This window comes from Solanum lycopersicum, chromosome 3, assembly GCF_036512215.1.
Source record: "Solanum lycopersicum chromosome 3, SLM_r2.1".
NCBI lineage: Eukaryota > Viridiplantae > Streptophyta > Magnoliopsida > Solanales > Solanaceae > Solanum > Solanum lycopersicum.
Genome location: NC_090802.1, coordinates 66,367,117 through 66,391,861, shown reverse-complemented (window position 1 = coordinate 66,391,861; position 24,745 = coordinate 66,367,117). Strand labels below are relative to the sequence as shown.

The following is a 24,745-nucleotide window of genomic DNA, read 5'->3' as shown; positions in this document are numbered from 1 at the left end:
AATGGAAGGTGGCATTGCAGCATTAATTTTGTCCTTTTTTTAATTTATATAATATAATATTTGTCTTTTTTTTCTTGGGAATCATCAACTTTGCAAGTAGCAATGATGAATAAATATACCATATTGTAAAACTTTATATTTTTCTACATATATTATAATATTATTAAAGCGAATAGAGACAATTTTCAGCGTCTCAATGCAAATTTTAAATTTAGGAGGGAATTTGATACAAAAATCCAAGATTTAAAAATAAAGGTAGAGATAGAAATTAAAAAGAAGAAAGAAAAAGTTTAGTTAACGACATTAATATACAAAACTTTTATACTTTATTCCTAATTTTACTTTCTTTAATTTGATTAAAAAACTGTGCCTACGCAAATTATTGGTTGATGCCCTTGGCATCATACTATAGTTTTGCTAATAATTAGTACTTTTCTTTTGTTTTTCTATTGATATATAATCACTAAAAAGTTGGCAATAATACAGACAATATTACATATTGATGATCATATAAATATGATGACTAACTTTTATTTTAATAATAATCACAACAATGATTAGATGTAAATACTTCCTCACCAATCTCATGCTAAATGATTTGTTGAGAACTTTTTTTTAAAAAAATCAAAGTGTCATCATACGGTTATGAATTTTATTTCTTCGTTTGCTTTTGAATTAGAAAAGGTTCCATCAAATATAATAGTTTTGATTCAAAATTTTGTATCAATATCAAGAAATTTATAATAATATATAATTAAATTAAAATTTCAATTGTTAATGGTTAGTGTAACTATTATACTACTTTATGTGTATCAATTTATACCCTTTTATTTTTTATCAATTCTAAAAATGATATTTATAACTTATTTTAGAAACATATTTCAAAAGTTTTTTAAAAAAATAAAAATAAATGTCAATTCAAATTAACTCATATAAATTTAAACGAAAATATAATATTTAAATAGTAGAAATTTTACATTTTGATTTTGTTTCTAATCCATTGGACCTAAGTTGAGGAAAAACAATTAGGGATCATTTGGTAGAATGTATAAAAATAATGCTCAAGAGAGTGTATTAGTAATATTTGTATTAATTGTGCATATATTATTTCTTGCGCGAGTTTTGGTGCATTCAAAATATTATGAATTTGTATAAAATATTTATTTGCAAAAGTATCCTATGTAATTATGGTGAAAAAAATATAAAAAGTACTTTTGAGCAGTAATTGTGTCTTTAACCATGCTAATACATGTACACGGGAGTCGTTGGCTAGTTATCCCAGAATTAACTATGCTAGTTATAATCAGTTATATTCGATAACGTATTTCACCGTGTATATGAGATAACTTATCAAACATTATGCTATAAAAGATGGAGTGAGTTATCCAAACATGTCAATCAAACAAGACATCTAAATATTATCCCATGAATATTTTTTTTATCTTAGGACTACTTATTCGTATCTGTTACACCAAACGAGCCCTAAATCACTTTGCATTACTAATAGTTAGATATTCATGGTAGCAATACACTGCTCAATACTTAATAGAGTATATAACTAATACAAATATTAATTATAGATAACATGAAAAAGTGTACTAGAAAAGGTATTCCTTCCGTTTTAAAAAAAAAGACTCTATTTTTTGCAGTCTGTTTAAAAAAAATGATCCCTTTTTTTTTCCACGTGGCATGTTTAAAATCACAAGATTAAATGTCATTTTGATACATTTGACATAACTTTAATTTAGAATCATAAGATTAAAAAATCTTATTCATTTCTTAAACTCCGTTACAAGTCAACCATTTTTTTTAAATGAAGGAAGTGTTATCTTTTGCATATCTAATATATACATTATTTTTGTTAATACACTCTATCAATCTCCTTAAACAATATTAATAAAAATTATGATAGGATGAAATTGGTTCTTCAACTCTTAATTAGAGTCTGGAGTAATCGGGTTCAAGCATTTTAGAGTTTAGTATAAAACAAAGTATTTTCCCCCTTAATAGAATCTTATACTATATAAATTTGAATTTAATCGAAATTTCAATTGACAACCGATGAGAAACAGTAAAAACACCTAAAAGCCTAGAGGTTGCCCCTTGTGGTACTGCATTACTGCTACACGGCCCCAAAGGCACATTACTCATCTTATAAGTAATTAAAATCTTTTTACTTTTCCTAGGCTGAGTACTGCACCGCTACAGTTGCAGGGGTTCGGTAATTCTAAATACCGTTCACCAAGAACCAGGTACCACTCCGGCAAGCTCACAATAATCGGGGGACGATATAACGTTACAAAATATTGAATTAGTCTGAATTCAATACTTTGCTTTAAACTATAATTGATGACCAAATGCACCGTTTATATGTTACTGCTAAATTCTGAGAAATTGACAGAAGAATGAGACGTTACACGCCGTTATCCCGTCTCCGTCAATCCCAAATTCACTGTGTATAGCTTATTTGCAGTTCCCGATGAAGGATAGACGGCGTATTGTAGTCAAAAATTGTCAGCTAACGTCTCGCCGTTTGACTGATCCTATCTTTATCGTTACGTTATCAGAGCGTTAACCTCATTAATACGGTACTGTAAACTGACGGCGACTCGACGGCGCTTTTCTTTGCTCAGCTTATTGGGCACCACTTCCGACGGATCATGTCTCGCTCCTTTCAACAATTTTTATTAATTTTTTTAAAAAATCATAATGCTTTCGGATTTAAATTTATACCAAATATATGACATTTTTCTGTTTTGTGTGGTTTTCCATAACAATTTTATGTGGCGTTATGTATGCCACGTAAAATATATGTTATATCTGTATTTAATTTTGATTAAACACGAAATTAAAACTAAGTGATTCAATTATTGGTGGAATCAACTTTTGTTTTTGTAAGACTGAACTAGAAACGGTAGGGATGTATAATTGAGACAAATATTTTCTTGTATTTATCGAATCAGACAAAAAATTAAGGGGCAGCAAGTTCTTAAATAGAATTATTCAATATATATTATTTTTTATTTAACTCTTACTTAAATCCATTACTTTATTAATAATGGGACACTGGCATGCGTTTCGAAAGGGTAATTTTTGTTTTTATTTGTTGATCATCAGACAAAATATTTTGTACCTATAGAGACAAGAATCCTCATATCTATTGGATAGGCCATTAATATTGACCATAGGTACCCTTAACACCTTCCCTTACCCTATTTGTTTTAACATTTTTTGTATTCGAAATTTATTGATATTAATAATTAAAGATCTTGATTAGTTAATTATCGATGGAGTGTCCTGTTGGTTCAATGATATAGAGTATATATATTTATACAATAAGTTTGATGGTAAAAACTTAATTCGCTTGTTAATAAATGTAAGGCGTTCTAAATGTTTCAAGTTTAAGTATGTCTCATTATAAATAAAAACATACTTATTATCATATTTATACTTGCAGTATTTACGTAAAAGTAATTTGACATATATAATGAACTTTCTTGTACCAATAGTAGAAGCTTAAAATAATGTAGGGAAACAAGTTAAAGTCGGGTCCAAATTCCTTGTAGAATTGTTGAAGGTGGAATAATTGAAAGATTGATATAATCAAGGTTTGTTTGTGTATGATTATATTAATTATTGAACATATAATAGTAAAAAAAAAATCATGGGGATTTGAGGATGGAATCAAAAGATCCCAAATATCAAGGGATCATTAGGCCTTGTGGGGTCTTGTAATTATCAACTTGCAATAGTGGGCCTTACTTGTCCCTGAAACAATGGGCCATGGTGTGTGGTCCAATGCTACCCGGGTTTAAACTTACGATGACGCTCCCTCCGTATTCAACTACCAGCTCCCTTTTTCTTCGTTTTATATCTGATATCTATATTAAAATTTTATTAATATTCGATATTTATATTAAAATTTGATATATGTATTAAAATCCGATTAAAATATTAAACAATAAAACAAGCAAATTCATCGAAGAGCACTAACCAACCGACAAAATGCATTTGGGATTTACGAACAAAAGTTTGAAAATTTCAAAGATATACAATCCAACATGCCTAAATATTAGTATGTCATATATTTCTATACCTAATATTATATCTGAAAAAAATTATATTGTTTTGCTAAACTTAGACGCATTTATTTTTTTATTGCTTCACACCAAACTCGTCCTTGATGTATAATATGTGTATAGATAGGTACTATTAGAAAAAATAAATAATGAATTAGACGGAATTTTTGTATAAAAATCCCTTTTATACTACACAAAAAACAACAAGAAAAATCCTAAACCATTTTTTCATATCTACGATTGAATTTGAAATCTCTCGTTAGAACATCATATTCTAGTCTTTCGGGTATAATTCCAAAATATATTACTAATACATTAGACAAATGTATTGAAGTATATTAACGGGATTAACAAAACAATATTTCTTAAGAAATGACCAAAACTTTAAAAGACATATTACAACGATCGAAACAATATTTCATAAGTAATAAAGATGTTGGATTAATTGTATTTTTCAGAAGTAATTGTGATTGTCATATGTTTGTCAAAATTTAATGTTCACTAGATTCAATTAGGCAATAACATATTTGATAGATTTTTACCAAGTAATCTTATTAAAGGTTAATCAATTAAATTATCAGTACGGTTTGTGAAAAGTAGATTTTAATATCATGCACTGGATTTTTGTTTTGGTTCTGTGCTAGAAATAAAGTAAACCTCCAGTGAGGTGGTACGTTTTCACATGGAATCATCAAGCATTTATCAACGAGTTGTAGCGAAGTCATAATTCTCCAATATATAAGAAATTAACCAACAAAAAGCCAAGATGAGAATATTTATATAATGTACATTGGTTTTTTATTTTTATGTATATAGTTATATAATGTTATTTTCAGACGAAAAAGGTAATAATTATCACTCCTTGAATACACGTGGCTCAGCCACTGCTAACAAGAGTTATAGTGAAATAGTAATTGTTTTTTCTTTCCTTAATAGAGGTCTCAAAACGAAAATATATAAAAAGAACGGAACGATGTGAGAGGCTCAAGGGCAGGAAAGGAGTCGAGTAGATCAGGTTTGATGATCAAGATTTAGCAAAAAAAAAGAAGCTAGGCTATGAATATCATGATCAATCACCAACAATAAAGAAGAATCTTTCTAAATTACTTGGTGTCGATGAAGTCCTCAAGCATCCGAAATACATCAGACTTAATAGCTTCGCTAGATTTATGAATTATTTTTGTTATTAAAGAGAATTCAAATGTAATCAAACCTTAATACTATAAGTCGGATAGATTAAAGAATGAGAAAAGATAAAGACATGAATGTACATACTATCTCATCACAACAATTGATTTCACATGCATTGTAGGGGCAATCATTGCAATTCACTCATCACAATCACATGGGTGGTGGTCCTAAACTTTTGAAAGTACAGATTTCTACATTTATATCTTATCTTCTAATGATTTTTTCACATATACTATATGATAAATGTTCATTTCAATTTCATGGTACTATTATAGTACTATAAATTACTAATTATTGTTTATGAACATGTACTACTTATTTACTAGTTCTCAATTCTATCTAGAACTAGAATAACATCTTGCTAACACTCTTTGACTATTTCTTACTACTTTAGTTGTCTTAATAGACTACCTTTTTTTTCGGCGGAGCCATCACCTTAAGAGGAATTACTGATAATGCTTTGTCGAAAATTTTCATTGTATAAAGGGAAAAGGATCAAAAATGCCCTTAAGGTATTAGAAATAGCTCAAAAGTGTCCTTCTTCCATCTATTGGATTAAAAATCCCTCCCATCCAACTATTTGGATCAAAAATGCCCTTAGAGTAAAATTTCAACCTAAAATACTCCTCCCTTTAACAGAAGCTGATATGGCAAAAATAATATTTAAAATTTCATGTGTTGGCATTATGATTATTGGTCCATATGTAATTAGACTCAATTTCATTCTCAATCATATCCATCAATCCAAACCCATTTCTAAAAGATCCTACTTTTTCTTTCTTCATCTTTCTTCTATAAAATTATTTGGAGGATTAATAAAATACTATCAAATTCTTTCGGTAAATTCAAATCTTTAAAAAAAGGTTATAAAAAATTCTATATAATCATCATTCTCTCGAAATTTTTTTTTAATTGACCTACTAATTTTATGGTAGTGAAGATAAGTGCAATTTAATTTGTATCCCAAAACGTATCAAAAGAATGAGTGGATTTGATGAAATGGGAACAAAAAAATTCATACATTCAATCTCCCATGGAAGCAAGACACTCATCAAATCAAGCCATGTTGTTTATCACATTTTTTTTAAAAAAAAGAATGGAGCCTCTAACAGTGGAGGAGGAGTTCAATCTCCAATTAGATCACGAAAGACTTTGAATTTTTGTAGAGAAATGCTTGGAACATCATGTTCTTGTATTGATTGTTTTGATATTATTTTATTAATATTTCAAATAATTTTTAGAAGAAAGATGAAGAAAGTGGGGGAAATGGGTTTGGATTTGAGTTTGGGTTAATGGGTATGATTATGAATGAAAGTAGGTCTAATATATGTGAACCAATAAAATAATGTCACACATTTAACTAAAAGATATATATTTGCCACATCAGCATTCTGTTAAAGATAAGGGTAATTTTAGGCTTAAATTTGACTCTAGGGGCATTTTTGATCCTAGGTGGATGAGAGGGCATTTTTGATCCAATAGATGGAAGAAGGGCATTTTTGAGCCATTTTCAATACGTTAAGGGCATTTTTGACCCTTTTCCCTTGTATAAATTATATAATATAGTACATTCTAATAAAAAATTATTTTAATTTTTTTCATTTAAAGACATAAATAAAATTGCTATATTAATGGTAAAATATACATGGAAGTAATTATTAAACATGGAAGTAATTCTAAATGTGCATAGTCATATTTAATATAGAATTTAAGTATATCCAAATGTAGCACATACGCTACGATATTTACATTTCATATATATTCAAGTTGCATTTAATTTGAGTTCATAACACGTATGAATTTAATTGAGAGCTTATAGATAGATAATTTAGATATAGCTATGGCCTACATATGTTTAATGCATATACAATTTAGTAAATGTATTTATCCAATATTGGACCACTTAATTAACTAATTTCTAAATTGCTTGAAGACCCAATTTTTTTTCTTACCTAAATTATTTAAGACAAGTAGGTTTAAATAAAGTAAAGAGTTGCATGAAGAAAACAATTTTGAGTAAATAAGAGAGACAATTTAGGTTTAGCTACAACTATACCTAAAATCATTTATATTGTCATACATATAATAATGAAGATTCCTTATTGTCCTATGAAGGAATGCCTAGAATGATTACCAATATATATACTACATAGTCTACTCCTATATTTGTTTATTATATAACATTCACCCTTTTCGATATAACATGTCGTATTTGAAACCTGATAGTCAAATCCTGATATGTGAGATCTATATGAAGTTACATTGTATTATGTATTTATGCTTTTAGTTAAACAATTTAATGTATTTGAAGAGTTCACTTAATTAATCATAAATATTCATCAAATATCATTCACTTTTTTTTAATTTTTGAATCGTTATAAATTTAATATAAGAGTAATCATTCACTTTTTTAAGGTAAAAATAAAATTGCGTAGGCCGGCAAACTTGGTTTGGCATGAATAAGAAAAGAAAGTTAACAAATCTAATTAGTCTTTTCTCTTTGGCTAAGAAAGAACAAAATATGTACAACTCCTTTCTATTTGAAGTATAATTGAAATCTCAATCATTTGCCTGTTTTTTTTCTTTAAAGATAAAACAAACAAAAATGTATAAAAAAGATTTGTTTTTCTTATTTGTTTAACAAGGAGACAATTATTGATAGTTAACTTAGTACAACATACTTTTGATCTACACAAATGTTTGTTGGATCTAAAAGATACTACTTTTTTTTTTTAATAAGAAGGAAAAGGGCTTGTAAGATAGCAATGTGCCACCAATGTGTAGCTAACCCCATATAGTATAATCACCATCCACTTTTAATCTCAAAGATTTTGATGCGATCGAGTTATTAATGGAAAAAAAAAGTTACGAGCTTCTATATAGGGGTAAAAAAATAAGCTTAGTATATGTAAAGGTCACTTCGTAGATAACACATATGTATAAATAAAATGAAGAATTACTAACGACAATCACCATAATAGTGTTTCATTACATATACATTAGCTATTGTTATTAGTTGTCAAAATTAATTACTATTCTTAGTCACCCAACATAATCTTTAATTCGTCACCCATGATTGTCATCACCTCCAACTATCATATAGTTTTTTAAAAATATTTTATAATATATAGAATTATATTTTATTTTAAAATATTATTTAGCATTTTTAAATTTTTGTTGTACAATGAGTTTTGTATATTCAGATGCTGCAAAACAGACTAGCTTAATTATTTAATATTCTGATTTTAGATTCAAACATTTTAATCTTAATGGAAATATGTGTTAAATCAATTTCAATTCGTAGGTTTCTAAGAACAGATGGTGTTGAACCAAAAGATATTAATACTCATTTTTTCCCTAGTTTTAGAGACCATGGGCTTTGGGCTTATGATTTGGGCCTTTAGTTTCATATCTCTCTACCCAATTATTTGACAAAGTTCAGTATTAAGATTGACAATTAACATGTGGTTATCTTTTTAAGTGTCTAATAATAGGGAATTTGTAATCTCATTTGAGATGTATAAATAAAACACGTTCTATGTGCAGTAGTATGGTTGATTCACTCATAAACAGAGATTTCATATTTGAACCTTTCTTAAATAGAAAATCTTGTTAGAAGCGTCAACCTCAAGTTCTATGGTGCATGATTCAAATTTAATCGGACTTCAATGTAGACTCCTTTTTGTTGAAGACCTTTGTAGATTTAATTTAGGTTAAGGAGATAAAATGATGCGACATTCTTAATATGTAGAGATGTATGAAAAATCATAGTATTAGAGCCTCAGATATCTCAACTATGCTATTTTCCTATTGAATCATTGAACCATTCATAATTTATTTTTTTTCAAACACCATTGGTTGATGTGGAACCAAATTTTGTGTGGGTATTGATAGAGAGCATACATGTATTGTTTCAAAACTCATAGCTCAATTGATATTAAAAATGTTTAAGAATAATTATAATGATTTGAAGTCATTTGAACATATTAGAAAACAAAACTCTAACCAACCAGCTTGTTGTCATAATAGATCTGAACTCTTTTTACATGTTGATCATCAATACATTTTTTTGACATAAAAAACAAAGCTTAATTACTATGGTAGAGGGAGAGCATTTGGCAAGGCTTCATGAACTGCAATCGTCTGAAACTTGCAGCAATCAGCTGATAAAATTTGGTTCTCTTCGATGGTGATTGCTTTAATTATCTGAAGTAGAATGTGTTCCTGCTCTTCTCCATCACTCCACCCATGAATTTCTGCTCTTATGAGATCGCGGTTATCGCTTATTAATTTCCATACTGGAAAATCTTTCCTCGGCATAACGAAATCGTGCTCTTTCAGCTTCAAGCTTGGGCAAAAATCTCATGCTCCGTCACCGAGATAGATTATTCTTTGCTTCCGGTCTTCCTTAGCCAATGTATTCTTTCTATTACCAACCCCTGTTGATACAAATAATCAAATATAAATTAGAATCAATGTTAATAATTGTATACAATTATAAAAAATTCATCGTAGTTATTTACCTTGCACATGTGCAAGTATTGAAGGTGCAGCCATGATGAAGATCGTGATGAGGAAGGATTCAAAGTTTTCCTTGATCGTCAACGTAGCCCGGATTTGTGTGGATCTCAGTGAAGCAATCATATATTGCTAGATGTTTCAAAAGACATTAGCATCGCTTACTATCCTCAAATCACATCTGAAATAACAACAATACACATAAGCTAATTAGAGTAAATCCGATTTTACAGAACCAAAAAAGCCATAAAATATATGCATTGCATATACGTACCCAAAAGTATGAGCAGCTTTAATGGCGGCAACAACGCGGGGAATTACAGGTACGCGTTTAAGTACTTGTTCAATTTCGTCAATAGTTTTGCCTTGATCATGAAGTTCCTTCATCATTCTAAAAACAGAGCATATATAACAAGTTAGAACAATGTAAATGCAATTAGAATGTGAATTAACAAAGTAATCAAACGAAATCTAACCATAAGAGAGTTCCATGGCATTGTAGGAAGAAGTCGATTGAATAAATCAGTAGCGCCTAATTCATCAATCACCCAATTATCACTATCCAAATCAATGATCGTCTTGTCGAAATCGAAAACCACAACAATTCCAGCCATTGTTCTTAGAGTAACAAACGAAACAGAGAGCTTTCTAATTGTTTTGAGTTTGAAGTGATGAGAGGGATTTTATATAGTTGGAAAGAAGGTTTGTAGATTTGAGTTAGGAAAAGGAAAAGTAAAATAAAATTTGAGTTCACGGTAAGTAAAAATGTTGACAGCTTGAACTAAAAGCATAAATAAAAGCGTTTTCCTTTAGGTTTATACACTAATTTTGATTTAATGGAAAATTTAGCGAGGGAATATTCTCTTTTATTACGCTTTTGGGTTCCAATTATGATTCTAGGCGGTTTATCTATAAGGTTAAATCTGTAATTGCTTATTGTTTTGTTTATTTTATTGGTAACACGGATTATGCGTGAGATTTGTTTGCAAAAAGTTAATAATATGAAGTTGATTTGGCTTATTCACGATACCTGTAATTTAACAAGTATATAATTATTATGTTGAGATCAACAACTAAATTAATATAATATTTACACTTTTAGAATGGTATCAACCTTCGTAAATGAGCAGAGCTACGTGAGGTCAGATTAAAATTACATTTTATATATAAAATTGAGCTACGTGAGGTCAGATTAAAATTACATTTTATATATAAAATTGAGCTACGTGAGGTCAGATTAAAATTACATTTAATATATAAAATTGATTTACATGTTTATAATTAATAATGAAAAAGTTAAAGGCTTGGTTCAATAATAAAATGGGTTTACGATTCTACCATATCACATTTTAGCTTCTTGTTGTTACTTTCATTGTTTTATTATGACTCGCTTTTGTTACGTTAGCATGTTTATTCATTTTTGGAAATTTACATAAATATACTATAATAAAAAAATATTTATCATTTATAGTAATAAATTTTTTTTTTCACTTGTTCACTTTTAATTCATTTATAATATAAGTTTAATACATATTACAAAGAATAATTTATTATTCACATATAATACAAATTTTAATGAACTTATAATACAATGTGACAATTTTTTTACCAAACAAACATGATATATTTCAAAAAACAATTATAATTCATATATATTACATACATAATTCACTTTTTATATACATTACAAATTTAACAAAACATTGCTATAAACAATAATAAACAAAAAATATCGCTAACATTAGTAATTATTTTTTAAAATGTAGAGGTGTAAATATTAGTTACTGCAAATATTAGTTGAGGATGAAAAAGACTACTAATTTAGAGATGGATAATAAAGACTACCTCCATTGTTATATTTTTTGTGTTGTAGAATTTTCAAAAATAATTATAAATATTTTTTCTATATTATTGGTGATTTATAGAATATTGAAAGTTTTAATTTTATTTGTTTAGTAATAAAATTATAAAATTGAAGATATATAAAGCTTATGGCGAATATATTTGATCAAAATTTAGCTAAAAATTTTAAAAATATATTATATCTTTTTTATTTTAAAATAAATGGATCTTTTTTTTCTTTTTTTAATTAAAAGACTAAAAATTTTCAAAAATATAAAATACCATTATGACCAAATTTTTTGGATAAAATTTTTTTCTATATGAAATATACAACCGTTAAATCCATGAAACTTACACCCACGTATCTCACTTCCTCACCTTAAAACACTTCACCTAAATTGATGATTACTTCACTAAAAATTAATGAAGCGGAGCCACATCCATCGAAAACAAGTCAATTTTGTAATGATTATATATAATATATATTTCATGCAATGGAAATACACATATGAACGTGTTACGCTTTCTCTAAGTTGTATTTTTTTTATAAAAAAGAAATTAAACTAACCTAATTTAATTTAGCTTTTAAAAAAATATAAATTAACTCTTAAAAAAGAAACCTAATAACTATTTTAAAACGAATGAAATACTATTCTTAATTAGGCGCACAGTATAATATCTAGGAGAACAGATACCTGCTGCTAGATATTCGAGCATAATTCTATATTCATTTATAAGTAAAATCCTAAACATATCGTAGGCAGCAGTCCCATTTATAATGTATCGATTAGATTTAGTTATAGGGGAGGACAAGTGGAACAACCTTTTTGGTTTGAGCAGATTCATATTACAAAATATTTTATATGTAGTATCAGTACAATTATATATAGTAGTGGAATCAGGAATTTAACAAAGGGTGTCTAAAAATAACAATTTATCATACTAAAGGTGTCCAAAATATTTTATTCAATCATTTTACTTATATATATGATTTTTTTTTCAAAGAAGAATGTCCAATTGGACACCCTTACCACTATGTGGCTACGCCACTGATTATATATATTCATCTAATTTCAAATATTTGTTGTTCAATATCTTAGATATATAAGAAATTTGGCTAGTTGCTTTTTCGATCCGAAGTGGATTTGATCTAGGGAATGAGCATTGCCTCACCTTGCAGTAGGACAAAATTTTAAGAGGTGAAAAGAATTCACTAATAACGCATTATTTAATATGCACGAAATATTTTTTCATGTTTGTTTTGTTAAAAATTTTAAAAGACATATTCAATAAAAAAAAAAGTTCATTTTACAAATTTATTGTCACGCAACTAAATCCTTCTCCGCAAACTTTTTCAGTCGCTGAATGCGCGAATTAACTTATTCTTCTTCATACGTGACATTACACGTTAATTATTTGTTTCCACCATTCATCACTTCCGTCCCCATTTAAGGCAAGAGTAACAAGAGAGCTAACCATAAGTACGTACTATTATTTAACAAGGTTGAAAATCTAAATGAAAAAACAAATCTTAATCTCTAAGTTTATTAATCAAATGACTTTAAATATTTATATTAATACAACTCTTATCATAATTAAGAAACTAAATATTTTATTGAATCAATTATTCTAAGAATTATGTAACAATAACAAGATACAACATTCAATGAAATTCGCTTGTAGATCATATTGTTCATGTTGATAGATTATGACATAAATGTTTTTTTCCTTTATCAGTTCAACTATTTCTTCTTCAACAAACTTGGAATGCAAGGTAAATAGAAATATAAAATTAATCAACATGATTCAAAATTCCAATATTATTATAAAAAAAAAAGTGAGGGAAAAGATAACGGCGTTACACCCCCCATAATATTCAGAGCCCGAATCAAAGGCTCAAAACCAGGGCTATTTCAAATAAAACCATAAAATACAAGTAATTAAAACCAACTGTTAATTAGTTGTCACAGCTTAATCAGTAAGGCACAGGGAGAGCTTTTGTGATGGCTTCATGAACTGCATTGATCGGAATCGTCTGGAACTTGCAATCAACCGATAAAAATTGATTATCTTCCATGGAAATCGTTTTGATTATCTGAAGCAGAATCTGTTCCTGCTCTTCTCCATCACTCCACCCGTGGATCTCTGCTTTCACAAGATCGCGATTTTCATTTATTAATTTCCAAACAGGGTAATCTTTCCTCGGCATAACGAAATCTTGCTCTTTCAGCTTCAAGCTTGGACAATAATCTCCTGCTCCGTCACCAAGATATATCATTCTTTTCTTCCCTTCCTTAGCCAATGAAGCTTGTATTTTTTCTATTACTAGGCCCTGTTAAGTGTTAAAACACAAACAAAATTATACAACAGAAGATTAAATTTGATTCGAATAAATAGCAAATTTTGCTGGGCTTTTGGTAAGAACGTAACTACTCTATTTTTTTAAAAAAAAAATAATCTGTGGGGACATATAATCCTAAGTTCTTCCTCATTCCAACTTTACGTGACTCTTTGAATTTCGAAAGTACTTCTTATCTAGTTTCCAAATAAATATATATGCCAAAATTGACGAACAAAATTAGAAAATTTGCCTGTTACATAAATTGAAACCGAAGAGGTATCTCGTGTTTTACCTTGCACATGTTGGGAGGGCAAGTATTGGAGCTGCAGCCATGAGAGGAGGTGTGAAAATCATGGTGAGGACGGATTCTAAGTCTCCCTTCTTCATCAACGTAGCCTGGATTTGTGTGGATCTCCGTGAAGCAATCACTTATTCCCAGATGATTCAAAATCGTCTCGATGTAGAAGAGATTTGCATCGCTTACAATCCTCAAATCACACCTGAAACAACAATGCACATTTAATTTAAGTAAATTAAATCCAATTTTGCAAAAAAAAATTAATGTATAGATACGTACCCTAAAGCATGAGCAGCTTTAATGGCGGGAACAACCCGAGGAATTGCAGGTGCCCGTTTCAGTACTTCTTCAATGTCCTTAATAGTTTTGCCTTGTTCATGAAGTTCCTTCATCATCCTATCCTGTAATTTGTTGAACAGATAACAGTTAAATCAAGCGATTTAATTAAATAAACATAATAGAATTTTAAAAGTTAAGGCGAAAACTTACCATAACAGAGTTCCATGGCATGGTAGGAAGAAGCTGATTGAACAAATCAGTAGCACCCAATTCATCCACCACCCAATTATCACTGTCCAGATCGATAATCGTCTTGTCAAAATCGAAAACCACAACAATTCCAGCCATTTTTTTCCGATCGAATCGAATACAAAAATTCTCTCTAAATAAAAAAGATTGTATGAGTTTGAAGTAATGAGAACTTAGAGAAGAAGAGGCCCCTTTATATAGTGGAAGATTGTGTTAATTAAAAGAAGGCAAGGAATATTAGCCGTTTGATTAACTACATATTAATTACTAATTATGATTAACGTGGTGGATTAAGGAAAAATTTAGAGCGGGAATATGAGAGAATATTCGACTTCAAATGCATTTTTACAACTTTATTTAGATGGGAATATTCCGATTTTGGGTTCCAATTGTGATTCTCGGCGGGCTAACCTCTAAGGCTAAATCGGTAATTTCGCAATTTGTTTATTTTCCCATGTTGTAACGGATTGTATGCTTTAGATTTTGTTTCCAAACAACAATTAGTAATATTTTATTTATTTCTTATTACATTAATTAATTAATAGATATTTAGTGAATCTTAGGGGTCAATGGTTTGATTTGACTAATTATTTTTTTATATATTATGTATAAATAATTTAATTTTATTTAAATTATGTTATAAATGTGTATATGAATATATTTTTTTGTATTTTTGTCAAATTTTTATATAATTTATGACATCATTTCACAAAGATTTGAAAAATCTATGCTACAAACATATTTTGACTGCAATTTAAAAGAACTGAATAGTCTTTTTAAAAATGATTTTTTTTTTAAAAAAAATGGAGGACTTGATGAGAAGTAAATGACCAAGAGATTTTATCTCCTCCCAATTTATATTTTTATTTGTTTTAAGAGAAATTACTTAATTAAACTATTCAAGATGATATAATTTTTAAAAAAAAAATTATTAAGAAAATTATTTCTTGACATTCAGATATATCACTGCCTCTATCAGATACATATCTGGTACAAATGCTATTATTGATACGTAATATCAGTTATTTCAAACCTATATTAGGATGAATCTGATTTATAGTTATGTATCTGATGCATAACTTATGCTTCGGTTGCTATATATTGGTAAGGAGTAATATATCGATGAGTTCTCAGAAAATTAAGATTATTGTAATTTAAAAACTTTCAAGATAGAATCTACATTGTACTGAGCAACTAAATTGTTTAAGTTTCTGTACTTTATACTTAATTAGATTATAGATATTACTAATTTATGTAATTGAAAATATGAACGTGATTATACAATTCCTCTTCTAATGACAAACTCACAAGAATTATGGAATAAGTTCTTCCTACAAATTATTATTCTTGATTACAATATTTAGGAGCACATATGCTTGCTTCTAGATATTCTAGCATAATTCTATTTTTATTTTGCTCACGTTATATTCATGAATCCATTAGAAATATATAGTACGCAACAGTCCCAATAATGTATCTTTAGAATTTTAGTTATAGGGGATCAGGACAAGTGGAACACTTTAATGTGGTGTATGGTCGGCTATTTAGATTAATTTTACGTGATATTTGTTATTTTTTATCAGCAAAGATATGCATAACTCTATTGACACATAATTATCAATTTTTGAAAAGATAAAAGGGAAAAAATCACTTAGCTAGGGTGTTTTATTTGGCAAAGGAACTTCCAAGCCTGTTTTCGAGGCTTCCAGTATCGATATAAACAGTGTTCGTGTCTGAATATGTTATTTTTTGCGATATTTTTTAAAATTTTTGAATAACATATAACGTGAATGTTGTGCGGAATTTGAGATAATACGAGAAAATATAAACGCAAAAAACAAGACAACAGATTTACGTGGTTCACCAATAAATTGGCTACGTCCACGGGAAGAGAGGGAGCAGTTTTATTATGGAGAGGCAAAAACAGAATTACAGAATAGGGTTTCCCATAGCGTCTATATATAGTGCTAAGCTACGCCCTAACAGGCTTGGGCCCAACATACAGAATCAACAGAAAATTAAGGGCCCAATACAACAACATTGAAAATACAACAACAGCGAGACCCCCGTCCTTTCTGTTTGTAGCGGGTCCGATTCAAGACATTCAACAGTGAAAATATAATTATTTTTTTTTTGAGAACTTATGTTATAAAGAAAACAAGTTCTATAAACGAGATTACACATTAACTATCTATTCTCCGACCTCTAACGCCTCTACCCCAATCCATCTCCGTAACTAAATATTAGGAAAAATGAAAGATATTTTCTATTTTAATCAAATACATCTTTAATTAAGACTCACATATTTTTGCATTGAGTGAATTGTTTACTTTAGAGATGATCAAAATATGGTGGATAACTTTATTTTTCCTCTGTTCAATTATGGATATGACATAATGGCAATTCTTTTAACACTATTAGCGTAATTTACGAAACGCCATTTTATTGCAAAATTTACTAGCAATAGCCAAAAGCTTGAAATATGAACTATCGACCTTTTGCTAAACAAGCAATGTCCTTTGCAACTTTTTTTTTTATTATACTCACTCCGTCCATAATTAATTTTCATGGCTTCTTTTGAATATCTATTCTTTTTTTTAAAAAATATCGAATTAACGTATTCTAATTTAACTTTAAAAATTAATTGAACTGACTTTCGAAAAACGTAACATGACATACGGAAGGGAGTAATAGTTTATCTCATATTTTGTGGAAGAATAGAATGTTTTATGTGACTGCATGGTTGTTTAAATTAATGAGCATTATTAAAACACAGGTAAATAAGTGTTTGAAAAATAAAACAATTAGCTATTTTTTTGGATTTTAATATTATTTTATTAGAATTTACTTGAATTTAGAAATTAGTTCTTTTTTATTTGAATTTTACTGATAAGTTAGAAGTATATTTATTTATTTGTTAGTTAGAAATTATATCAATTAATATATGTCGCTGAATTATCAATAAAATGATTTTCTTTGACAATAGTGCAGAATATTTTTCTCTCAAAGTTTTTCAATTATTTTTTTATTTCTTTAAAAAAAACAATAAGACTAAAATAAATATTTTTCAACAGGAAATTAAAGGTACCTTTTTTAAAACTAACACGTCTACACTCTATATTACATTGTTTCTACGCGACAAACTAAAGGGAGGAACTTTTGTTTTCTTTCCTTTTTCGAAATATCGATGGTGAAACTTTATAATCTTTCATCTATTATAAAGTATCAAAGCCGAATTCATATTAACATCACGTAAGGCTTTTTAAAAACAAAAGAAATTATTTCGTAGGAAAAATTTCTTTAATTCATCAATCATTATTAAATATATTTCATTCTATTAGAAATTAAATTTTATGATTTCTGCTTAAAAATTATACAATTTAGTGGTGGTTGATTTAGTTAAACTTAGAGCTTCTTAGTCATTGACAATCCAACATACAATAAAGTTTATATATATTGTTGTTCCCTCACACTTGACACAAATTAGGTTTCTATTTGAAAGAAAAAAGAAGATTTAACTCCACCAAAAAACTTCTTGGTTTGGGTAAAATACAAGTTAAAATCAAATCTGACTAATTCAAATGTTTTGTTATAAAAACATTCCTTTCTTTTTGTTAATATATAAAGATAAAATAAAGAAAATAGTACTAGTATGCTGATTTTGACACCCATAATAACAACCCAACCAATTATAAAAAGCTAAAGAAGCACATTCCAAGAATTGTACGTATCAAAATTACTTTTTAAACATTACTTTCTTATTAAAGAATTGAACATTATTAGAAAAAAAATTATTTAAAGTCGATAGCGTAAGACAACTTTTTGTTGGCCTGCAATTCACATCTTTAATGGTGCTAAATTTGCGCATCATGATACAGTGGGATCTGATTATGGAATGATATTTTTTATTTTGGTGTTTTTTATATTCATATTAGAGTTTAATTTAATTTAAATTCGCGTATTACATATATTATTTTATGCAGTCTCACTTCTAGAAAGATTTCTTTTTTCCATTTTCATGAGCTCAGATTTCAGATATTTAATTAAGAATAAATCAATTTTAACTAATCATTCCATTACAATTCGTGTTAGTATCATGAAATTATATTTTACTCAAAGCTGCCGATAAGGCCTCCAATTAGATGGCGTTATAATCTAGTACTAATATTTACAGAGTATAAAATCTACAACTAACTAATTTAAAGATATTCAAAAAGGTCTAGTTACGGTCAATTAAAACATTATCCTTTAATAAAAAGTACTGTATACGAGTAATGATAACAATAATATATTCGATATAATTTTAAAAATAAAATTTTTAAATAAGTAGAATAATGTATGTAGATTTTATCCCTATATTTACGACGATTCAGAGTTTATTTTCGATAAACTCTTAATGCAAAAAGAAAGTATCTGACTACATAGGATTTTGAAACAAGAGGAAATAAAATAGAAAGATACGAAACAGTCTCTATATTGACAAGTATATATATAAATAACAATAATAACATATACAAATAGTGCTAGAGGATGGTTGGAGAAATACACATATTTTACCACTACTTTTACGAAGTAGAAAATTTATTTTCAATAGATCCTCGACTTAAAAAAGAAATATTCGCTCCAGAATTATAAAAAAAAATATAAAAAGACAACAAAATAGCAAGACACAAAATAATCTCTATAACTATATTGGAATAAGTCTAATTCCTTAATTTTGACATAGTAAAAATATTAAATGTGTATAATATATGTAATAATAATGTGAAGTTTTTGTTTAAATAAAAGAGAATAAATGCAAATTTGTAGTTCCATAAATGCTATAAGAGGAACAACAAGGAAAACATAAAACGCGCTCCTCGGTTATCAACAAAATGTGAAATTTTTTCATGACGCATATAATATAATATATTTTTAGAAATTATATTTTAATTTACTGATAACTACTTCGTTTTAATATACTGAATTATATTTAATAGAAAATGACATTGTTTTTTTTTTAATAAGAAAGAAGAGTTGGTTCCAGCAGAAAAAAAGTATTCAAATTTTAACACATTATAAATTGGGATTATGCATGGTTGCGTACGCAACACAAATTAATATAATTTTTTGGCTGCTTATGACAATGATTAAATCTTTTGACCAGAAAAAGGTTCGAAGATTAGGTGTGACTCAATTCAACATCATCAAAAGGTTATCCTTCTAATTAAGCCTAAGGGTGCATTACCTTTTTCGATTTGATATTGTACTATTAGGATTGAAACTTTTGATTTTTAATTTTGAAGAAATCCAATTTGAATCATTAATAAATTTAATTTGATTTTGAAGAAGTGTAATCCAATTTGAATAAAAATAAATTTGATTTTTATTTTTTTATTTGATTTTTTTCGATTATATTATTTGATTATGTCAATAATTAGAAACATAAATCAAAGTTATAGAGAAGAGAGGGGGAAGGGGGGGGGGGGGGGGGGACAGGGTGGAGGCATCTTTTACAACCCTCTTCGGCGGAAAATTATATTATTTATACATGGTTGAAATAATTTTATATTTATATAGTAGATATCGTACCCCGGCTACTACATATGTCTATTTCTACAGATTTTGAACCCCTTTATTGAAAATTCTGACTCTGCCTCTGGCTAAGTAATGATATTGAATCGCTTATTACAAGTTCACTACATATCCTATATAATTAACCACATTTTATTAAAATCCTTCAATTTCGTAAGGGCAAGTGAATTTTTAAAGGGTTTTAGAACTAAAATATCATATAATATAAATCGTAAAAAGAATATTTTCTTTTTATAAATTGAGGATAGGAGAAGAAAAAATGATGATGGAATGAAGTATTACACAATGAAAAAATAAATCCTCATAAATAAAATAAAAATTGAAATAATTAATCAATTAAAATACTTAATTTTTCGATCGCAAAAGTATACGGTTAGTCTCCTAAATTAATTAATTAGGATGGATTATGATGACGAGGTCAAAAGTTTTTGTCGAAGACATTACAATAATTATGGGTGTTACGTGAATTGCAATATCTCATAAAGTAGTGGCAATAATTAACTTAATTAATTTGTGTATGCAAAGGTCTTAACTGATTTTGACGTACGGAAACACGACAATGCATATAATAATAATAAAAAATATATAGTTAGTGTTTGCTTTTCTTTTCCCCATAGCTTTAGCCCTTTAATTATGTCACTCACATCATTATTATTATTATTACTACTGATGTTGTTATTACTGTAATTATATATTAGTTTTTCGTCTCATTTATATAATATCATTTTATTTGATACGGAAAAAAAATTTGGCGAGAAAATTTGATTAAAGTTTGGTTAGAATATTTTTAAAATATTATTATCTTTTTAATTTAATACTTTTAACTAAAAATGGAAAAAATCAATTATTTTAAATAAAAAAATTAAAGTTTTTAAAATTTTCTAACCATATTTTTTGGTCATTTAGCACCTCCCGATACTTTCTCCATTTACTTGTCTACTTTTGAATTGATACACCTATTAAGAAAATAATTATTGACGTGGTGAGTTTATTATTTTATCACTATTAATTATAATGTGGATCAATTAAAAACTTGAGATTTTCAAAAAGTTTTACATTTTTCAAAGTAATTAATTGAGGTTATAATAGGAAAAAAATTGTTCTTTCTTAATTTTTCATAATAAACAAATAATTAGGAACAACTATAACAGAAAAAGTGGACAAATAATTAGGGACGGAAAAAGTAACTAGAAAGAAGGGAACATTTTGTGTGCATTTGTGTAGCCATAAACTATTTTACTAAGGTTAAAAGAAAAAAAATTAAGTTTACTTATTTTTAATCATAAAAATTAAAAAATTATCATATAAACTAAGACAGAGAAATACTATATACTCCATTTCTAACACTATCAAAGACATCAGTACATAATGTTGTCGTTCAAAAAGTTGAATATATATATAATTATTAAAACAAAAACTTAGGAAGATCAGTTTATAATAACAAAAAATTAATGAATACTGTTGGAAGCATAAAAAGATACTAACATTTCATAATGACTTCATTGACTTATTAACAACATTTCAATCGAAACATTTTATTTATAAACGATTTGCTCAGTCTCTCCTCACTTTTTAACAGTAAATTCAAAAAAAAAAAAAACGTATCGCATTAATTTTAATTGGCCATGATGAGGGAACAAAAAGATTCTGATGAAGACATTTCAACAATTATGGTTGTTACGTGCATTGCAATATCTCATAAAGCAGTGGTAATAAATACTATAGAAACTTTTAATTAATTTGTGCATGGAAAGACCTCAACTGATTTTGACGTACGGAAATTAGACAAATGCATATAATAAATTTAATTTAGTGCATGCTTTTTCTGTTGTTTTTTTCCGAAGCTTTAGGCCTTTAAACATGTGATTGTGACCCACGTTACTAGTATTATTACTATTATCAATATTATCAAGATTCTCTTATTGTTCAAGCACCTGCTTTTAATAACGTGTAGCAGATAAAATATTTAGATGAATGTCTAGTCATATAATATATATATTCAGAGAGAGAATTTAAAAGTACGAAGTTATGTAAGGTAAGTTGCATGCATGAGAATGACCTTTGTGGTAAACAAGACTAAGATCGAGGTGCATAGATATGTTAGTAAAGAGGTGTGTTATAGGAGAAGTTATGATATATAGCAAGGTAGAAACTAGAGGTGGGCGTCAAAGAAGAATAGAAAGATGTGTTTAGACAGTACATGACACAATTTCATCTCACTAAAAACATGAACATAGATATATGAAGATATGAAGAATGAGAATTCGAATAGAAATTTAGTAGTTAACAGTGTGTTGTTGCACTTAATAAGAAAGAGTCATGGGGATAGCTCATCTCTTGATCTCCTTGTTACTAGTGGTATTATTTAGTAGTCATGTAGTTTTATTTGTATTACTTTATATTTTGCTTTTCTCAGAATAATATTATATTGAACTAATGAACACTATTGGATGTATGATAAAGCAATATAACCAAAACACTATTGACAAATCAAATTATGGAAGCATTCTTTATTGAGTTATAACTTTTGCTTATAAATTTAACTGTTAAATGCAATTATTAATAACACAAATAAAGTCAAAGAAATAATATTCGTCCAAACTTTATTACTATAAGTTTCTGTTTCCTTGAGTATTGCCTGTATGTGATGTGATGTTCTAGAAAATAATTAAGTTCACGTCTCAGAGTTAAAATTTATAATTTATGAATTTTTAATTAAATATTAATAGATATCAAATAAATTTCTTAATATAAATGGAAATTATTTTCTAATAAAATATAATCAAATTGTTTTTAGATTTTTTTACGATCCAAAATGAATGAATCATTCAAAATTTAAGAATGTATTAATTTTTATTTTTTTTTGCGGAATTACCATTAATTCTTTAAATGTGGTTTTCAACAACTTCTAAATCTTAGATAATGATTAACTTTACTTTTAAGAAGATTTTGGGAAGTATCAAACAAACAATATTAAAGAAATATGCTTTGATTAATTTCTTTTAATATCTTCTTTTAATGGATGTTAGGTAATTTTGGATGAAAAAATTAATTCCATCCTAAAACTTTAAAAAATCACTTATTTTTAAATATATGAATTATTAAGCTAGCCCCTGATTGGTGCCTTTTGGCGGTTAATCATTAATCTCACAATAATTAAATTGCAAATTAAAGTGGTGATAAAAAGGGAAAAAGTCTTATCATTATTCATTCTTTTAATATATCTGTTGCCCCTTACTAAACTCAATTATTAGGTGTTACTTTTTTTTGTCTTAATTTATTTATTTTACTTTTAGTTTATTTTAAAAATATTAATTTTATTTTAATGATATTTTGATTTTAATCTTTGGAATAACACGTTTAAAGATCGTAAAATTTTAAAATATATCAACGTATTGTATATATATTTAATTTAAAATTACAAAATTTAAAATGTAGTTAATTTATTTTTATTTTTTTTTGAAATATTATTTTAATAGTATTTTAATCTTAATTTTTTGAATAACATATTTAAGATCATAAAATTTAAAACTATTTCAGCATATTGTACATATTTTTGATTTAAAATTTAAAAATTCTTTTTACCATCTTAAATTTTATATTAGACCAAAATAGAACAATGAATCTAAATATGTTGGTCTGATTCCTTTATAGATATAGTAAAAGTAATCAGAAAGTATTTATTTTGGTCTGGTTCCTTTATAGAATTAAGAGGGCTTTAAACATTTTTAGTTTACAATTTAAGATATTGGCATTTATGTGAATTCCGCTGAATTCATCACAAATTGCTAAAAATGATTATATTACCACGTAAACTTGTAACATAAAATGATAATCTATTGTTTTGTTAGTCTCAAGGGCTATATATGTACAGTTTCTAAGTAATACGAATAAAATTTAAATGATGGCCTAAAAATGATATTTGCATTAACCAGCCCGTAAGAAATGTGTTAGCTATAAGTTTAAATGGTAACGCTAAGTACATTGTACTTTAAGTAATTTATCCATCATATTTTTGAAAAAAATCTCTTAACGAGATTCTAAAATGACATAAATGATGGGGCAACTTTCACATATAGCAAATAAAAAATTCATATTTGTATGCTATAGCAAACTTTGCATAATTGCGCTCCATAGCAAACATAAAACTGTATAATTTGCTATACATATACAATTGTATAATTCGCTGGCCTAAATTGTATAATTTGCTAGCCTATTTCGCTGTAATTGTATAATTTGTTTTGCATCCAGTTGAATCGAATTAAAATGTATGTATATTGCATAATAAGAAGTGTATAGCAAGAATATATATGTTTTTCTCGCTTTATACAAAAAAAGAAACACAATATATACACTTCTGTTGTATAAAGCTAG

At 27.5% G+C, this 24,745-nt stretch overlaps 1 protein-coding gene and 1 pseudogene across 1 annotated transcript; both read right to left on the bottom strand.

Annotated features, from left to right (window-relative positions):
* Nucleotides 1-9,286: 9,286 nt before the first annotated feature.
* On the bottom strand, nt 9,287-10,514 carry LOC101245744 (inorganic pyrophosphatase 2-like; annotated as a pseudogene).
* A 2,908-nt stretch (nt 10,515-13,422) lies between these two features.
* Nucleotides 13,423-14,974, bottom strand: LOC101246036 (inorganic pyrophosphatase 1-like). Its single transcript, XM_004235565.4, has 4 exons — nt 14,759-14,974; nt 14,549-14,670; nt 14,264-14,471; nt 13,423-13,962 (listed from the first exon to the last, which is right to left on the bottom strand). The coding sequence occupies exons 1-4, from the start codon at nt 14,894-14,896 to the stop codon at nt 13,606-13,608; spliced, it is 825 nt and encodes a 274-aa protein (XP_004235613.2). The 5' UTR covers nt 14,897-14,974; the 3' UTR covers nt 13,423-13,605.
* Between the last annotated feature and the right edge of the window lie 9,771 nt (nt 14,975-24,745).